This window comes from Halichoeres trimaculatus, unplaced genomic scaffold (assembly GCF_033239565.1).
Source record: "Halichoeres trimaculatus isolate MK-OKI-2021-1 unplaced genomic scaffold, fHalTri1.1 fHalTri1_scaffold_18, whole genome shotgun sequence".
Classification (NCBI taxonomy): Eukaryota; Metazoa; Chordata; class Actinopteri; order Labriformes; family Labridae; genus Halichoeres; species Halichoeres trimaculatus.
The window spans coordinates 28,658,250-28,679,096 of record NW_027437196.1 but is presented as its reverse complement, the minus strand read 5'-3'; the positions used below and the strand labels follow the sequence as shown (position 1 = coordinate 28,679,096).

General features: G+C 39.8%; 1 protein-coding gene across 1 annotated transcript in view; it reads right to left on the bottom strand.

The window, feature by feature from the left end:
* reck (reversion-inducing-cysteine-rich protein with kazal motifs) overlaps positions 1-20,847 on the bottom strand; it is a 124,770-nt gene that overhangs the window by 85,497 nt on the left and 18,426 nt on the right. Inside the window, exon 2 of the mRNA XM_074693548.1 lies at positions 3,106-3,164. Within this exon, the coding sequence (XP_074549649.1) occupies positions 3,106-3,164 (59 nt within the window). The remainder of the gene's footprint in view (positions 1-3,105; positions 3,165-20,847) is intronic.

Sequence of the window (20,847 nt, the reverse complement as noted above, 5' to 3'; positions counted from 1 at the left end):
CATGGACTAGGCTGCAGGTTTGGGAACAGCGTTTTTATAACTTTCTACACATTTGAAATAAACACTTAAGTAAATGGGAACGTTCCTTCAGCACGCTTATGTGGCAGGCTTTTGGGTGTGGCCATTTCACACTGGTAAAAGACCTCAAACCTTGCACAGAATACTCAGGTGGTCATGATGAACTGGGTGATCAGTGTTTGGCAACCTTTCCCATGACTCTTGCCACTTTAAAATACACTCATGCCAATGTGCCAATACTTACTTCTTCCATAAAATCATCGACAGTAGATAGAAAAGTCCCTATGGTTTATTTCCCGTCAGCAAATGGTTTTCCATGCCTAGCTATGCAGTGAGAAATGATATAACTTCTACCTGTTGCCTCGTTTTTAACAGAACGTTTTGAATAGAACTGGTCAATTAATCCAATTTAACCTGACATTGCAATGTATTACACTGAAATTTCAAATTGCAAAGGCTGAATAAAAAAAAAAGTCTTTAGGTGCATTTAAAAAGTGCAATCCACACATATACACATTTCAGTGGTTGAGCCAAAAAAATGTTTTTATTTATATTTCTGCACTTTAGTTTGTGTTTAGTTATGGATGAGAGATCAGTAAGATTTTTATACATTTGATATGTGTTCAAACAGTGTTTCTTTGTGCACTTCACATGTTGACATATTCCGGTGGTTGAGCCAGAGAGTCTTATTCTCAATTCTGCATTGTATTTTGTGTGAGATTCATAAAAGAGAGGATTCATATTTATTTTTTATATCATTGTCCACACCAGGCCTGTTGTCCTGTAGTGCTCCATTCCCTTCTCAGATTTTATTTGAGGAAAATCTACAAGGCTTGACGTTAGATCATCTGCTGTAGTTATAGTAGGTAAATAAAGATATGGTATTCTTATCAATGCATGCATTAATTCATCTCATTTCATCATAACATGTATACCTGGCCAAAAGGAAAGACTTGTTCATATGTTGTAACTATCCTTTGCTGTGTTCGTCATAATTTAGAAAGATTTATTGATGTGTTTAGTGAATAATGTAGAAGATAACCACCCCCCCCAATAAATTGCATGCTAAATCTCACTGCAATATTAGCCCCAAAAATTGCAATAAGTTTATTTTCCAAAACACTTCACCCTTAGTTTTGAATGTATTGCTCTGTTTAGCATTCTTTGCTAATGCTGTTTTCGTGTTTGGTCTCAAAAAGATGCTGCAAAATTGATGTCCTACATACCACACTTTTACAGCAAAGGGTGCTTATCCCTAACTTTGCAGTTTCAGTTTCTGAAATCTTGCAGATCCATCTTACCAGGCGCCATTGACCAACAATTTCACTCGGCTAAATTCTGACCGGCCCAATCAGGGAAGAGAGGCGGGAGCTGAGGGAGCAGCGTAAGTGACGAGAAGATTTGACGTCAGCAGACTTTTGTACTTATCAGCGTTCCTTTAATTCTTAGGTTGACTTTACAAAAACAGCAGCAGTCGTCTAACACCATTATCACAGCTGTTTCTCGTGTTCCTGTAGTTGTTCGTCTATTGTTTCTCAGCAGCGGCACACATAAGCTACGTCATACCGTGGCTTGATGTGGATTGGTCTGTGGTGAGTGTGTTAATCAGAACGGTCGTCCAATCACCAGCTGCTAATTTTTTTTTGAAGGTCCCGCCTCTGAAAACAAATCTGAAGAGCTGCTACCCAGATGGACAAGTGAAATATTTCTGTGGTGGATATATGAAACTGTTTGTCTGGCGTGTCAGGTTAGCTTATCGCCTGATCTCTGTTAATCTCTGACAATTAATCCATAAACCCTTGTCCAACTATGTTGAAAAGAACAACTGGAGCTTGGTTTGATTGTCATGATAACACCACTATAAGGATGTGATTGCAAGCTAGCAGACTGACCTACTCTCTGTGTGCCAACATAAATAGCCTCACGTATGTATCAAGTATGCTGAAATATTGACTACACTAAACGTCTCTTTAACAGTAGATCCTTGAGTTCAGGAGGTAGGAAGGTAAGAACTAATGGTCAGACTTTGTTGTCCGAGCATATCCCCCAGATGCTCGATTGTAGTGAGATCTGGAGAACCTGAAGTCAGCACCTGGACTGACACCCTTCCCTTCCCCTTCTCTCTGAGTAGTGTGATCTCCTGTAGTTCACGAGGCCACATGGACCAGCCTTTAGCCACCCATCAACAAGCCAAGACGCTCCACAGTCTCAAATCAACCTGGTGGAAATCCAGTTAGTATAACTAGCCAGCTTACAATCCATTATCCCTAACCTAGTTGAGTCTACCAGCCCAGCTGTGGGCCTGGACCCAACCTTGGCTCTTTCTTCTGAATCAATACATTCAAACTGGTGGTGCACACCGTGGTTCCTTTGAAAACCGCTCATTTACTGGGTGTATCCAAGGACAAGGCAGCTCCCATTAGAGCTAAAATGGTCCTGGTGATTACAAAGTGTGCCTGACACCCACTCTCTACACCCTGACACTACACCGCCCACCCACACACTCAACTAACTACACCCTTTGAAGGTTATTTTGAAGCCATTACACTTCTGAGGGGCCATTATCAGCTCCTCACCATCTTTTTATCCTGACCACTCTCCACTCTTCATATTTTCCCTTCTTTTGGGATGTCCCTCCCTTCACTGCTCTCTGACAATCTTTATCTTTCATGTGATGTCTGTTTTCTTCTCTCTTTGGATAGCTGAATGATGACGTCAACCAATAAAAGCACAATAAGTTTTGACCAGCCTCTCTCTTCAGCACTTCCCCCACTTCAAAAGCAGGAGGACGGTTTGAACTCTGAGCCTGTTTGCTCGCAGAGAAAAGCTCCTTTTACGTCTTCTTTGTGCCTCTTTCACCGCAGAGAAGGACATGGGGGCTTCAGAAAGAGTGGGAGAGGGGAAAGAGAAAGACAGAGAGCATCACCTGCTCCCAATCGAGACGAGGCGAGACAGAACTTTTATTTCCAACTTCAAAGAGGACGGGACAAAAAACCTAACACCACTCCCCTTCAAAAACCTCTATTCATAGGCCAGCAGTAATGGGCCGAGCAGTTGGCTCGAGTGTGTGTTTGTGTGTGTTTATACCTGGTCACAAGCTTCTTTACAAGGCGAGGATTCAGCAGCATGGTGGCAACAGGAGGGATCTGTAGGGAGATGGAGCTGGTTAGCCGTGACATACAGAAGTTTAGAGCATCATACAAAGTACAAGTCACAAAAAAGGAGTTTAACCCATGGATGGTTCCACATGATCATACAAAGTATCAGTCTCTGGAAATGTGAATGCTTATTTTATATTCCTGACTATAACAGAACAATTAACATCTGTCCCATGTCAAAGTGGAAATTGGGTAAAATGAACCTCATCAAAAATTAGGCCTGGGATAATGTGCTTTTCTCAGGATTTGATTCTTTTATGATTTATGAGGTGCAGATTCAATTCAAATTCTTCAATGATGCAGATTTTTGCAATCTTTAGATCACTTTTTGAACACTGGACCAGTGAAAAAGTTAAATCATGATGATATCTACGGACTATATTTGAAACCATATTTTCCCCAAAAAATGAACATCACATGTGAGTACGGATGAGTACCTTTCACATTTGAAACAATACTATACCAATGCCTGGTACCTGGCAAACAGAACCGGTAGTCACCGGTACCAATTTTTGGTACTTTTTTGTGTCTATGTGGTAAGAAATGTCAATTTGTTTATTAATAAAATACATGTTTTTTTACAACTTAACAAATGTAATCTTCAATATATATCCTTGAAATGCTGTGTTCATGTCCAGCATGGAAAATCGCCTACTCTTCCACTCTCTCACAGTCACAAGAATGCGTTTTGGTACCTAAACATGGTACCTTTTGAATCTACATGAATCGATACCAAGTACTTTTGTCATAACTCCGTTGGTACCTAAAAAAGTACCTATATTGGTACCCATCCCTATACTTAAGGGTACCAATTTTTGGTACTTTTTTGTGTTTATGTGGTTAGAAAATAATATGTTTAATAATGAATTATATATTTTCTTTATTTAACATATTATTCTTCAATACAGAACCTTGCAATGCTGTGTTCACGTCCAGCATGGAAAAATCACCTACTCTTCCAGTCCCTCATAAGGTCATAAGGATGCATTTAGGTACCTAAACATGGTACTTTTGATTTAACGTGAATCAGTACCCAGTACTTTTTACAGAATTCGGTCGGTACCTATAAAAGTACCTAATTTGGTACCCATCCCTACATGTAAGTCAGTTTTTAGGATTTAGTTGGGGGATCTGACTATATTTTTTTAGACCCGGCTTATAAACTAAGGCTAAAATGAAGGATTGAAATTTGATTTTTTTTTTAAAACATCACTTTAACAAAAAAATCACGATTTAAAATTGTTTAACAAAAAAACCTGATACTACTATACAACATTTTTTTCTTGATTTTACGTTAATCAGTACCCAGTACTTTTTACAGAATTCAGTCGGTACCTATTAAAGTACCTAATTCGGTACCCATCCCTACATGTAAGTCAGTTTTTAGGATTAAGTTAGGGGTTTTGTCTACTCTATTTTTTTAGACCCGGCTTATAAACTAAAACTTAAATGAAGGATTGAAATTTGATTTAAAAAAAAAAAAAACATCACTTTAACAAAAAAATCACGATTTAAATTTGTTTAACAAAAAAACCTGATACTACTATACAACATTTTTTCTCCCACCCCTATCAAAAATCATTATTATATTAATGAGATACCCTTTTACCATCTAAATTATAATAGAATAGAATAGAATAGAATAGAATAGAATAGAATAGAATAGAAAAAAATTCTATTGTCATTGTAACAAGTATTTATTATGAGGCAGTTTAAGAACCATTGGGTTATACAAGCAAAAACAAGTGAACTGTGCATGCATTCATTTTGATTTTGATCACAGTCTTTGAATACTGGAACCAGGCTGTCCACACTTCATGTTCACAGCGTCCTTTGAGGCTTATTAAACAGCCTCTACATTTCATCTGTGAGCAACAAAAGCAATGAACATATTTGTCAGCTGAGTGTACTGGTTGTCTCCTATCATAAATTTTTATCATTTCTGCTTCAAAATGCCAAATGAAACTTGTAAAAAATAAAAAAGGGCTGCAACTCAGGCGGCTGTTTTCACAGGGGACCAGTCATTAATTATGTAAACGGTTATTCAGCTCATGGGATGTTGACTTGCACAATAACTTTTTCATCAAGTAATCATCCTTTTTAATTTACAGTCCTCTGTTAAACACGCTGTCAAAAACCATAATTCATGCAGATTACTGGCTTAGTTTGAGATGTGTAGGGGTGTGCAGATCACATCTGTGGAAAAGTCATGGTGAGTGGCCAATACTGTGAGGTTGAGGAAAATAGTGGACTATTGAAAATGCTCAGACCTGGAGGGGCTGATGAATGCACTGATACCATTCTTACTTTAAATCAAACTTAACACTAAGTAGCAGTACAAGACTATATAGAACAAGATTTTATCAAAACTACGTTGTTTTCAAAATTCAGTAAATTGAACATGATATTTTCATATTTAGAGTGTTTGACACATTATTTGGAACACCTGACCAACTCTAACTTTTTGTTTTTCAGAGATTTTCTTGGCATCACCATTTTGAACAGGAGTGAGGAGTTTAAAGCTGATTTTACGCTTTTAATCACAAATCTGGGCCAGAAAACTGGAATTCTCTGAGAAGCCAGAAACTACCTAGGAATATCAAGCACCAAAACTTTTTTACTGTTCAGGAACAAAAGTAAACACAGCAATTTGTCTTTGAAAAGTAAAATTGCTTCAGTTTTTCTCTACTTCACAGCAACTTTATACTAGCATTAATTATGTAATTGGAATTAAAGATATTGCACGTCCTGCTGGATTAACTATTATAGAAACATAAGTATATCATCACTGCAAAAGTGTTTTGGTCGTCAAATATATTCTGTTAACGTAAGGCAGTGGCAAACACCTTACAATGGGTGGTGGTCAAATACATCTGTTCAGCACTGTATACACTACCTTCGCCCATAAAGGTAAAAAATAAATAAATAAATAAATAAAACATTTTCTACCTCCGCCAAACCAAAAAAAACAGACTTTTACTGCATTAAAACATATAAGCCTGGTTCAGAAAACAGCTTGGGTCTAAATCACTGATTTCTCTTTCAACACACACTGTGTGGGGTGGGTGGGATTTTTTTTCTAAGTCTGCGGTTTAGAAAGTATTAGGATTGTGTGGTTGTCCAATCAAAATCACAGCTCAGGTTACATAACTGACAGGCACCCTGCAGCTGTTCGAAAGAAAACTTGTCATATCCAATATGGCTGCGTCTGCCGATTGCCTTCATTTCTCTGTTTCAGACACAAACAGGTGACGCTTTGGAGACTCTGTCCATGTTTCATACAGTCTATGATTACTAGTGGTTTAATTTTCACTTTGAAATATTTGGATGAGATTTATCATTAAGTTTTGAGGAAATTTATACTGTACATTGCCATTTCATGGTAAGAGGTAAAAAATATATATATCAATACAACTTTATGAGCGTCAGCATATAATAATCCACTGTCATGTTCCATTTCTATTCAGAAAAGAAATGGAACATGACTAATTTATATTTGTATATTTATACATGTATATTCAAGACAGTTATCAATATTATTAATCTAATTACATTTAATTGACTTGGGCAGTTGCACTGTAAGGTTAACAATATGCTGATACTGATGGTTAGCTACTTAAGCAATATCATGCCAATAGTTTTACGCCCCTGATACCATAGACCTGGTACCATGTCCATGGTCTATTGTTTGTGTACGTTGACTGCTTTCTTTATCTTTCTTCAAAAATTAGATATTATGATGTACTATGGAAATGATGTAAAGGGTAAAAAAGTATGAATTTGTATGAATTTCAGGGACAAATTTAAGTAGTTTTAATGGATTAAATTAGAGTGTAGATTCCTCTGTCTCACAGAGGAACGTGAAAACACATCCAGTCATGATTTGGAAGCAGTCATCATCCTCGAGACACTGACTGAGTCAAACTGTGGCGTGATGTTTGGTGCAACATTTAAAGCAGCCATATAAATAATATGTGTGTGCCTCACAGCTACCCCAAAGTAGTAAACACACACACACACACACACACACACACACACACACACACACACACACACACACACACACACACACACACACACACACACAAATAGGGGATGTTGGCTAGCAACTAGGCTCTAAACCACAGCCCAGCCCAGGGTTCCAGTAAGTGTCTTGGCTCAGTTTGCTGTCAAAAACTGCCTCCATCTCCTCCAGAGTGGACCCAAAAACCAGACACATCTACGCGTTGATGCTGAGCCAAACATGAAAAGATAGATCCAAAGTCGCAGGCAGAAGATGGTGTTAGCTGTAACACCAGTCCAGGATCCCTGCTGCCTCTGTCATCCAATCAGATTGTTCGGTCTCTTTTTCTTAAAAGACGAGATGATCAGCATCAATCTCATGTCGGTTCAAATCTTTGAGTTGGGGTCAGGTATTCTTACAAAGAGGTGGAAGATGTTTGGAATTTTAATAATAATCACTAGAGAGGACTACTGAACTCACACAATGATCAGATGCCAAAACACTCAGTGGGCAGTAATAGTCTGATTTTTACATAACTGGAATACTAACTGGTTTCGAATCTGTCGATGGCCTGTAACTTAAAACAGAGACAGCATAGACATCACCCTTGTTTTCTCAGAGGGGCCGTTTTTTTTGTTTGGTTGTTTGTTTTTAAGCTGGGTTGTATAAGTTACTTTCAAGTGAAAGGAAAAGCTTTGTTATGGCAAACTGTTGGGTTTTTTTTTTGTTAATTCGTCATACACTAACACCAACAGAAGGGTTTGGGTCAGACTTTCCCAAAGTGTGCTTATTGTGTGTTAAAAAGAAACAGAACCAACCTGCAGCAGTTGGTAGCCTGACCTCTGCCAGTTTCCTGTTTGGTTTCTGTGCAGAGGTTAGGCTGTGCTATTAAAAAAACATGTCATACAGCCTTGCATCCAAATAAATGAACTATTCCAAGGAACTATAGCTCAGTGTTAAACAAATCCAGCACTGATATTCAGCAGGGCTATTCAGCGCCGATACTCTGTGCTGATACTCAGCGCCGATACTCAGCGCCGATACTCAGCGCCGATACTCAGCGCCGATACTCAGCGCCGATACTCAGCGCCGATACTCAGCACCGATACTCAGCACCGATACTCAGAGCCGATACTCAGCGCTGATACTCAGCGCCGATACTCAGCGCCGATACTCAGCACCGATACTCAATGCTGATACTCAGCGCCGATACTCAGCGCCGATACTCAGCACCGATACTCAGCACCGATACTCAGAGCCGATACTCAGCGCCGATACTCAGCGCCGATACTCAGCGCCGATACTCAGCGCCGATACTCAGTGCCGATACTCAGCGCCAATACTTGGCGCCAATGTTCATCATATTCAAGCATAATGGCAATGGCCTTAAATTATAATGTTGTTTTTTGTTTGTTTGATTTTTTAAGTTTTTATTTCACTTTTTCAGACATGCTGCCGAGCCAGGGAGCTGTTTGATAATATCATTAACATATCCTTAAAGGCATTTCAACTGAGTTTGCATTAGTCAATATTTTTATGCAAATATTTTCACTATGACAGCACATGAATAACGCCTCAAATATTGGTTATCTGCCTTCTTGACTACTAATAATCAGTATCAGCCCTGAGAAATACGTATTGGTCTATCTCAGAAAAAGGCCTGCTGTTGTGATGTGTTTACAATGGTTTGAAGCTGCAGAGCTCATGAAATGAAACAGACAATCAAGTTAATGACTCTCCTGATCAGAGATGACCAAGGTTTAGTGAGGGCTTCAAGCTGGTTGGTTGGTTTTATTGTATAGTTTATAAAAGACAATGGGGCAATAAATCATGCTCTACTCTGGGCCTTATATGGTGATCCTTCCCGTTCCTACATGCAGCAGCTCCTTTCTTATTCCCTCTCGATATCGATCATTGCTGAAAGGCTTCATGGGACTTAAAAGGAAGTGAGTATGCTTGCTGTCTGACACAGTGTGATGAAGACCATAACACCCCCTTGTCACTGTCTTTATATGGAAGTAGCACATAAGTAAAGTGTGTGTGTGTGTGTGTGTGTGTGTGTGTGTGTGTGTGTGTGTGTGTGTGTGTGTGTGTGTGTGTGTGTGTGTGTGTGTGTGTGTGTGTGTGTGAGATCAGAAGTCTCTTTGTTGCTGTCTTTAACACAGGGGCTTCTGAATCTCATCACTGAGTCTGTTACGCTTGTCTTTGAAGCGTTAAAGAAGAGCAGACTTGCTCTGTGTGTTTGTATGTTTGTGTGTGTATGTATCTGTGTGATGTGGGGAGTGCACACAATGGATGCAGTAAATCAAGATAAAGTGTGACCTGTTTTGAAGCCTGGACTGCATTTTATATAGTTTAAAGCGCTCTTTATGTGGTCGATCCAGAGTGTCTGTCTGAATGCATGCTGTTACTTAACCCTGAACTGCCCCGGTGCTCTGCCATCAGTGTGTGAATGTGATTAGTTATGATGATGGGCTCCTTACAGAGCAGCATGTTAAAAATTCCATGAAGTCCAAATCAAATGTTTGCAGACTTTCAGAGGTTTTCGATCAGTTTTGTTAGCTTAGTGCCTCGTTATGGACTTTGATTGAGTTTGGAGTAGGATCATTCCTCAGTTTTGATATCCTGATCAGTTATTTATGAAATGTGCCAGAGCTGCTTTCAGTGCAGGTTTGGTGCTGCTGGCTTTGAGTTCCACTGAGCCATCCTGTGTTATTCAAATCTGTGAAAACCTTTAACAAAGAATGATACTTTTTGAAAAAATACATTTTGAAACAACTCCTTGAGAAGCCATCTTTTTTGTTCCATCACACTAAGGATTAAAGACTACTAAATTATGTCTGACTGCTGTTTACAGATACAGCAGATTTGGATTTTTGAGGTCAACGCTGAATCCAATATTTGGCAGAAGAAAATCTGATTCTGATTTACCGACCTGATCTGATTCTTGATTTATCTGAAAATATATAATGAATAAAACAACTTGTTTTTTTGGCCTCTTAACAACATGAGTTGCATTTTACTGCTTTACAGCACTTGGTCATTTAGTATTTGTTTAACTTTACCACAGAGAGGAATCTTCAAGAACAAAAACATGCAGAAAAGCATCAAACTCATGGCAATGCTTTAAAGTGTTAGGAGCCTTGAGGATTGAAGCTTCATGTTGTGGACATAAAGCGCTAAAATGTCATTCTGCACCACTGACATTTCAAAGCCCATTTATCCTTCAGCTATAAAAATATCCACGTCCTTTTTAAATGATGATACTGTCATTGCTCACATGCCTCTGTGCATCCTTTACATTGGCATTGCTGTTAACCAATACATTCACTTGGGGGGGGCAGCCCAGAGTCAAAAGTTTGTGACAAAAACAAACACAAAAACAAACATGGCGACTGTGGAGGAGATGTTGCCAATGTACCTGTAACACAAAAGAAAAACGAAGGTGCTGTTGTAGGAGGTTGTTGACCAGATGTATGAAGTTTCTCAACAACGTTTTTCTTCAAAACTTTCTGCCACTATTTCCTCTTTGTGTCTCACTAAAGCTACATACCAGGTAGTAACAGCAAAACTGCCCCGCCATGGTTTCTTGTGGTACTGCTCTGCTTGGCCCATATCTGTAAGCTTAATGGAAACGTGCAGAACTACAGACAGAATGAACACAGAGCACAGACAAAAGGCTCCGCCTGTATCTGGATCAGTATTTAACCTAGAGAATAAATGGACCTTAAAGTGATCCTCCAGGATGGAACAAGTTGGGTCCTATCCCAAGGTTTAGGGCAGAAATGACCCCTACAGCAGTGTTTTTGTGCAGCAGAAGCCCAGAGCGCACGCACCAAACACCCCCTCCCTGCTCCTCTGCTGGTTTCCTCTGCACTCAGACGGGGCCATATTTTACTTGACCAAAAACACAAATAAACAGACTCCCACCAAAAAAAATCTGATATCGGTCTGCATTCACGCTTTATTTAGAGAATTTTCAGCGCATTACTTTCACACAAAAACACCGCTAAATAAGGGCTTCTAAGAAACCCTTTTGTGGGCTCTTCACCAACTTTTCAGGGGCTGATCTTCTAAAGCTAACGAGAGAGGATGTTATTCAGATCTGTGGTCCCGCTGATATCAGACTCTTCAATTCTCTTTAACTAGATCCTTATTTAGCTGTGTTTTGTGTGAAAGTAACGCGCTGAAAGTTCTCTAATAAAAGCATGAATGCAGACCGATATCAGATTTTTTCGGTGGGGGTCCGTTTATTTGTGTTTTTGGTCAAGTAAAATATGGCCCCGTCTGAGTGCAGAGGAAACCGGCAGAGGAGCAGGGAGGGGGTGTTTGGTGTGAGCACTCTGGGCTTCTGCTGCACAAAAACACTGCTGTAGGGGTAATTTCTGCCCTAAACCTTGTGATAGGACCCAACTTGTTCCATCCCGGAGTATCACTTTAACGGCACTCACTGTTTTGTGAGAATTTAAGAATATATCTATGTTTATTCAGCAAAACTCAGGCCAATGATGATTATTCTGAACAGGGCTACAAAAACTCAGCTGATTAATCATTTGTTTAACTATTGCAAGAGACCTAGACAAATTCCTTGCAATAAAAACAATCCTAAATCATGAGAAATATAACATATTTTCTAATAGAAATAAAAGCATGTGATCTTTAAATTATTTTTTCAAAAGTTAGACTAGCGGGGAGAAAAGGAAATAGAGGTGCACTGATCACAATTTTCTGTCCAATCACCGATCACAAAAGCCTGACCTGCCGATACAGATTTTTTTTTTTTTTTTTTTATAACTGACAGCATATACCTTCAATGTTCCAATCGTGTTTTATTTAAAATCATTGAACAATACCTTTGAAACAATAAAATCTTAATGTTTTAACTCAAACAACCAATAAAGTGTCCTGAGTTTTCGGTCTCAGAGCAAAAAGCAACAACAGCTGGCTGTCAGACCTTCATGGAGGTATATAAGATCAGTTTCATATGTGAGGATGGGCCAATCACTGGTAACCAGCCGATTGATCGGTGCACCTCTAAAAGAAACTTTCATTTTGCTCTGGTAAGCCAGTTTACCTCAAAAACCACGTTGCCAACTCTGTCTTAGAAAATGTTATGTATTGTGTTGTGTAATGCTGTTTTGGTTTTTGTTTTTTTCATAATTATTGGTAGGAGAAAAAAATCGAAACACAATTTATCAGGATTTTTTGTTTGACAATTTCAAATTCCAGATTCTTTGTTAAAAAAAGTGTTTTTGTTTTTTTTTTGTTGTTGTTTTTTTATATCAGATTCAAATTCTCTATTTCAGTCTTTGTTGATAAACTAGATTGGAAAAAAGTTACCACTTTCCTCCAACAGAGGGTGAAATGTTTCTCTCTCACTCAAGTGATGTTCTTTTTATGGGAAAACATGGCTCCTGTCTGTAGACTTAATCATCATCATTTAATTTTTTCACATGGTCTGGTGTTAGAAAAAAACAAACTAAAAATTGCAAAAATAGTAAATAACAAAGAATTGCAATCTAAATCAAATCAGCACCCCAAAAATCGTAATAGAATCAAACCGCAACAATAGCATATACTCCCTGCCCTGTTGATAACACACAGCCATGCGTGTTATCAGTCAAGTCTGGATACTCAGTGTTTCGCCCTGTCTCTCCATCCTTTGGCCCAAATGTGGTGACTTTATCTCCCATTAACAGCTTCAGCCACGATGCCCAGCACCTAAACAACACTTCACAACTTAAAGATCAACCATAAACAACCTGATTAGTCGTGGTTTTTAAGTGAGCTGTTCTCATTGAGACAATCAGCAGTGCCTGCAAACCATCCCCCTGAGCCCTGTTTGTGTCAGTCAGCTGAATGAAAAACCATTTTTCTTACCCCTCGCTGCTAAATCCTGAGAAAATGTTAAGCTCTTTATCTGCTAAGTGCTAAATTATGTTCAGCAGGTGTTGTTTGATGTTGATGGCACTGAATTAAATAACGTTGGCATTTTTGTTGCCTTTACAATGAACAGTAATAACCTCAGTGGTCCTCCAACACATTTCTTGGCAGCTCTTCAAACAGTTGTAAAGGATTTCTATAAAGAGGATCACCAAAGAGCTGGCTCACAGACCAGCCCTGCTCTCTCAGGGCTCTGGCTGCTAACATGGCTAAAGCTCAAATTTTGTTGACCTTATTTTGCTGATTTTGTTCATCGGTCAGCGTACTTTCTGGCCTGACTGAACTGAGAACAGACTCTCCCTCTCTCAAACACACACACAGAAAGCTTATTCAAACAATGGCAGGTGACATAATAATTTGAGGGAGGGGGGTGGGGGCTGCAGGCCTTTCAGTCATGTACAGTATGAGGCCCCTGGCTGGCTGCTAATGAGCGCTGGCCCCATTCTGCCTCGGCGTACACACAACAGGAACAAGAACTCCCCCTCAGCTACATTGTAACACTCAGTCTCTGGAATGAAGCACGGCCCAGTCAACCTCTCAGCTGCATTGTTGAACTTTATTCATCCATCTAAATTGTACGGTGCTAGTTCTTGTGTCCTACGAAACAAAAAGCTGTTTGAATACAGAAATAGAGGGTGAGGACTGCAAGAGCCCAATAATGAAGAGTCGTCATGAGACAGATTCTTTAATCGCTCAGTGAGTCAAACAGATTACTCATCCTTTTTACAGCTCCTATACTTAAACTGCTTTATGTTCACACTGTGTGTGGATGTAAATGAAGAACACATTGAAAACATGCATCCTTCTGTCAGTGCTCCATCATTCCTTACTTTACTTTACCACAGACTGTATAATAAATGGACAGAGTCTCTGTAACTTCAGCCATCTGTTTCTGAAACAGAGTTTTGAAGCGAATCGATGACAGGAAAACTGGAATTGGGGCTTTGAGCCTCTAACAAACAGCTACAGGGTGATCCCCTGTCAATGGCCAACTAACATTTTAATATCTTCTAAGCTGCAGAGCTAAAAAAAAAAAAAAAAAAAAAGAAAGAAAGGAAAAAAAAGGAAAGAAATTCACCCCCTCTACAGCATGAGCAAAAATCAGTTAATTAGACAGGAGCTGTTTTTTGTGCTGTGAAAACAGCTTTTATTTGGCTTGTTGTGCTCTTCTCTCTAAGAAGGGGGAACTGGGCTTGGACAGCTCTAACGTCCCAAATACATGCGTCTAGGGCTGCAGGTATTGAATATTTTAGTATTTGAGTATTCTACTGAAAATCTCATCGATTAATCGAGTAATCTGATAAAATACATTTTTGTTTAGTTGAAAAGCAGTTATTTTTCAAATGAAATTTTTCTCTTTAAGAAATAGAATTTTCTGATACAGCATGTCAATAAGAGCACTTGGTAGCTCCAAAATCTGTAAACACACTTTGACACATTTTTTTGTGCCTTGTACATCTCATCAAATGTTGTGGACCCAAATGGCACCGGTTTTGTAGAATGACCCATTAGTCTCCAAACTCCAGAAAAGAAGCTAGACTTGTTGCTAGTTGCTATTTTGTATAAGAGGTAGCTTGAGGGGTCTGAACACTCTCTTAATATGTCTTCAGCTCTATTTGAAATACCACTCTTTGATCTTTTTTTAAAATTAAACGATTCATCAAGGCGGAGAAAATTACTCGAGTAATTTTTGTAATCGAGTACCTTGAATTATTCGAGGAATCGTTTCAGCTTTAGATGCGTCTCTGGTCTAGCTCTGCTCTGTTACAGCAATGGATCAGATAGGTTTCCATTCAAGCTAAAGCTGTGACGCAGCAACTCACCCAGAGACTTTCAAAATAAAACTGACTGTGTCAAAACCGAATCATTTCTACCTTGACAACAACAACAAACCAACACATTTTCATTGGAGTGGGAAGCTCGGGAACTCCTCAGTCTGTGACTCCAGCTGTCTGTCTGTTATACAGCTTGTTGGACTGAACACGCAGTCAGTGTGAGTTGATTAAGGCAATAAATACACAACAGAGCCCAGCCAGTCTGCAGACATACCTGGTGTATTCAAGGCATAATCCATATTTTCTACCATGATAACCTCTGTTTTATAGTGAAGTGGACTAAAGGGTCAGTCAAGGGTTATATATCCTGATGTTGTTTGCTAGAAGAAACCTCAAAGAGGAAGAAGCTGATCACAGTCATACATCAGAAGAATTGGCAGCAGTTACTATTATTTTTGTACCCGCTCCTACACTAAGTGGTCTAAGTAACCCAGAGGTTATGGGGCTCTAATTTTGTAGACCAGGCGCAAGCGCAGGCGCACCTGCCCTGCGCCGGCCTTCGCCGCACGGACAGGGCGTGACCAGCGCACTTTGCAAGTTTCCTGCAGTGCCAAGAGAGGCGCAGTCAAGATGCAGTCAAGGCGCAGTCAAGGTGCAGAGGAGCACAGACGTGCGCGTCCATGCCTCCCTCCGCGCAAATGTCAGAGAGGGAGGAGAAAAGCCTTGAGTGGGTTTAACACAGCCAAGGGCTGTTTTCACCAATCAAATGAGCGCCTCTCCTCGCCTTTAAATGTCGCAGTCCCACCCATCTCTGCGCAGACGGTCTACCAAATTGTCAAATTGGCAGCACACGGCGGTGCGCCGCACAAAATTAACACTGTGCAGGGTGCGCCAGGCTTGCGCCCCTGTGCTGGGCCATGAAATTAGAGCCCATTATGTTTTACTTTACTCAAGTTGTGTGCAATTCTGGTCGTAATGGAAACACCAGCAATGCGAAATTGTCCTTTATCGAAACTTCAGAAATATTGCTTTTATTTTGTGAAAAAGTGTAATGGAAACCCAGCTATAGTCACCGATACATAAACTCAAGATGAAAAAATCCATACATTTTACGTAAAGCTGGTGTAACACCAGACGATTTTAAGCCAAGTTTAGAAACTGATTTGCCTTACTCAGCAATAAGGGGGGATGACATGCTAATTTGTCCAAAAAACCTCAAGTGTGTGGGATGTCAGTGTGACTATTTTACTACCAAACCATGTCAGAGCCCCTCCAGCCTGGAAATTGTAAATATTTAACATGTTAAGGTTTACCATTCCTGGTCAGACTGCCAAGCCAAAGACCTGCAAAGACTGTGAGAGGAGCAGACTGAGGTGTTTCACAAACTAAATGTTACAGCCATTGAGCATGACAGAAAACATTGACTTAACTGTACCCAGAGCCAAAGGGAATTATAAAAGGAGACAGGCTTGTGGCATTATTTACTCAGATTCCTGTCCTCTTTCTTGTTTCTATTATCATGTTAAAAACTGTCTTTATTGTCTTTATGTGCAAACTTTTAAGGTTTTGAAATCAGTGAAGATCTAAAAGTCTTGCACTGTGTAGCTGCCTTTAGAGACCACCACCCAAAGTGGTCTATTTTTTCCTACTTTACTTAAAAAATGGTTGAGAGCACAGTTCTCGTTGATGTACTTTTGAATACTTTACATTCTACACTGTAAAAAGGGAATCTTCAATCAGTTGAAGTAATGTAATTTTTTTAATTAATCCAACTCAATATTTTAAGTTAAAGTTTCCAATGTATTTTTGTGGATCATATCAACTTGAAATTCTGAATTGCTACAACTAATAAAAAGAAGTAGTTGGACCAACTTAAATGCCTTGCCTGCCTTGCTCTACAGCAGTGAGGGTTCCAATTAAAACACTCTCTCAGTAATGGTAATTTAAATATATAAGTGAAGACAAAACCCAGTTTGTCATTTCTGATCATAATTTTCGCCCATCAACACATCTCATTTATTAAAACATTATAAAACATTAATCACGCTTAAAGGTTCACAGTCCATGCCACAGGGCACAGACAGCAGGTCCATGCCATGTGGAGCACAGAAAGCCTGTGCTTTTTGCAGGTTAACATCTTAATGTACAGTGGGGTCTAATGTCCACTGCATTCCCTCCTCACTCATGGTTTAAAACGAGTCAATTCAATAGACTAAGTTAATTTACAAATAGATATAAATTAAACTCAATTTAAGACTATTAGTCATACTAACCTTTTAGTGCAATTGTTGTCTTTTAAGTAAGCTCAACTTGTCACATTTTTACAGTGCAATAAAGTATAAAAACACCTCATCAGATTTTACCTTGAAGTTTTGCAAATTATTGAGTTGAAATAACTGAAAACCTTAAGTTGGACTGATGCAAAATGTTGATTTGAGAACTACCAAATTTTAAGTTCATTTGACTTAATCAATTGTGTTGATTGAACGTATTAACTTCATTTCCAATAACTTAATTCATTTAGGTGTTACCAATTGAAGCAGTAATTTAAGTTGGTCTGACTGTTTTCTTTTTTCAGTGTACAAACAAATGGTCTCAAACTAACACCATGCACCCAGTCCTGTTGCTAGTGTGGACATAGATGAGGACGGTTAGTGAGAGCAGAGGGAGAAAATGAATGCTTTGTTCACCCTAATGAACAGTGCAATGAATTTCTCACTAAATAATTACCTCTTTGTGACTGAATAAAGCAGCCTGACTACACTTAACAGCCTTAGAGGTACTGCAGTGAGCTGTTCCGTGGTGTCGAGTGGTCTCTTTAGCGTTTGGATTAGTCTCTGAAATGATGTGTTTTTATGTTTTGATGGTATTTCATTCATGTGAAGAGTTGACATTTTGAACATAAGTCTGTACTCAGGGATAAACTGTCCCTGGGAAAATGGAAACCAATAAAAGGATCTAATAAAGACTCATGTAGTGAATTCTCTTTGAAGTGTGCCAGAATAAAAAACAGTATCCAAATGAGAGGCCAGTGTTACAATGTTTTTACTGTTTAATGAAGGATTTGGAGTCCTGAAGTATTTACCTCTGACAGAAAACCACTTTCCAACACAAACACTCTTTTCTCCCACAGAGAAGTGATGACTCAGCAGGACGTGTGAGATCTCTCAGGGGGAACATGTGGCTACACTGTGGGGGGGTAAACTGTGTCTTTTGTGTCTGCGTTTTAACTTAATTAGCAGTATTTTTGTTTTCCAACACCTTTTGGTGAAATTTGCAAACCACAAACGACAGCATGACATTTCCCTGCATCACTACCATGTGTGCAGAGAAGCCAACATCCAAAGCACTCTCCATCCAAGACGCAGATGACAGAGACCAGCAGATGCTGATTGACAAGCATGCATGAGAACTCCAAATGTGACCCCTCGCTGGAGTGGATGGTGATATTAATGTGGCGTATTTGTGGTGTAAAATGGTGAGAGAAGCCAGCTGGTGGCTATTTATGGGTCAAAAGCAGGAGAATCACTGGAAGGAATATTCAATCCTTGATAGAAAACATGACTGTGGTTCCTGCAGAGTGGAAAAATCACAGGCTGGGACTTCAACGTGAGATTCCACATGTGAGCAGAAATTTTACCAGCACCAAGCTCGCTGATCAAACCTTTTCCTGACTCACAAATATCAGCTGCTTCGACTAATTCCTGACTCACAGGGCGACTCCACAGCTCTGAGACCTGATGGTCCAAGTTTCAACCTCAAAAATGTGACTGTGCATCCTGAGCCAAGCGTTCGACATCACTTTGATCTAACTGCTAGCAGATCGACCACGAAACAGCCAGGGTCACGGAGGGCTCCCTGAACGATAATGCCGCCTCTTGGCTTGCTACGATGTGATCCTTGTTTTCCTCGTGAGAACATTTTTGATTATATTATGAACTCACCCCAGTTAAGCTGATGCTGATTCTTGAAAACAGCTTTAATTTACAGCACACATCAGCAGTCAGCCACAGACTAATTGATTTAGTAAACTGATTACTGAGAGGCTCCTCGTTCACATTCCAACTAACATCTGCGGCTTTGTTTGGCGCCCGCTGCATTCAAAGTCAACTGCATGTCCCGAGTGTCATCTGTACAACAAAATATTCAACAAGTATAAATTATTGATCATTAATCTGAGAATTGTTGCCAGCTGGTTCATTCCATTAAAAAAAAAAAACAACCTAGGTCTGTTCAGTAAGTGGATTTGTGTTCTCCAGGGAAAATCTGACCCAACTACGGATACTAAAAAAAAGCATTTAGAAATAAACAGTGATGTGCCGATCATCTCATTGTCAATTGCGGGTTATAATCAAGCGTATAAAAGTGAGACTACATCAGGAACACTTCAACTTTTAGACCAATTTACTGTCTGTAAACATTTTGTCAACAGAAGTGCTGCAGAGTACAATGGTTTGTCAAATGACACAAGGGTGTTCATCACCCAAAAACATATTTTTTACAGAATAAAACCAGTTTGATGGGTGGTAAATGACTCACAGATTCATGAGGAATGAGTAAATGGATGGAAAACATTAACAAGTGGACAGACATCCAGCAGTACCCCAGGGAAAACCCTAGGGTGTATTCACACCTGGATCATTTGGGGCAGTGGTTCCAAAACAGTGAGCAGTCCTAGAAACCCTGGTTCGTTTGAGCATTTGTGAACGCAACAATCGCGCTTGGATGCAGGACAAAACAAGTGTGTCGAGATCGCCAAAAAAGGTGGTCTTGGCTTGCTTCCATTCGAGCTCTGTAGCAGTTCCTGTGCAGTGGAAACCCTAACAACCCAGCAACCGGGACAACTGACTCATAAATGTGGCTCACACTGTAGTGATGGGGGCAGAAATGAGCTCGGTTGACAACCGTACAGTCAAAACAATAGAAGAAGAAGTAGAAGAATCATCCATAACAGTAGAAGATGAGAAGGCTGAAGAACTGAGGAAAATCAGGCGTGGGCATAGACTGTATAAAACATGGACGTAGTCTCGCTGATGTCACCCGTCTGTTTCTGAAACAGAAAATGAAGCACATCGGCTATAACGGCCATATTGGTAGTGGCAAGGGCTTCGCCTACAGCCATAGGGCGCCTGTTGCACGTGACCCTCAGCTGTGCCTCTTATTGGGGGAGCTCACGATCTTAATATCCTCTGAACGGCCGTGTTAGAAAAAAATTCACCCCCTGAACAGTGGGAGCCGTTAGTAAAATTAGCGACTCAGACAGGAGATGCTTTTTGAACCAGGCTGTAAATAGGTTAATTTCTGATTTGAAAATGTTTTCTTTTTTACTTGGTGTGTATGTGACTTCCGCTACTTCCCGAGCCAGCCTCAAGTGAACACTCCAGAAACAGCAGATTTTAGCACTTCCGCATTGTCTCATATTCCTAGACCAGAGGTTGCTGCTTGGTTGTGGGCTCACGTGAAGCAGTAAAGAAATAAAGTGCCTTAATGCAATTGGGACCATAGACTGTATCAGCACTCTTAAAAACTATGTATGTTAGTCATATAGCGTACAGATTAATGCTATAACGCTAACTAGCCACACATGTTGTTGATGCCTCATGGCTGCTGTTGTTCCCTGTGGAAGGCGGGTAAGGACATGAATGAATGAATGAATTAATGAATGAAGATAAGGAAACTCCCAGTCTTCCAGGTATGATTTCTGACAATGAGAGAAAAAAATCGATCGTACGTGGCTTTTGTTTACAACTTTGAACCTCAAGAGACTTTTGCCCCGTGAACACAAACAAACCAAGTGACAACCGTTACATTTGTATCGTTTTTGCCTCTGAATCGGAACAAAGCAAATAAGCCACAGGTGTGAATACACCCTAAAACACACAAATCACCCAATGCTCATGACTGCATTATCTGTGGACAAGACATGAACCTATGTGAGTGTGTTAGTGTG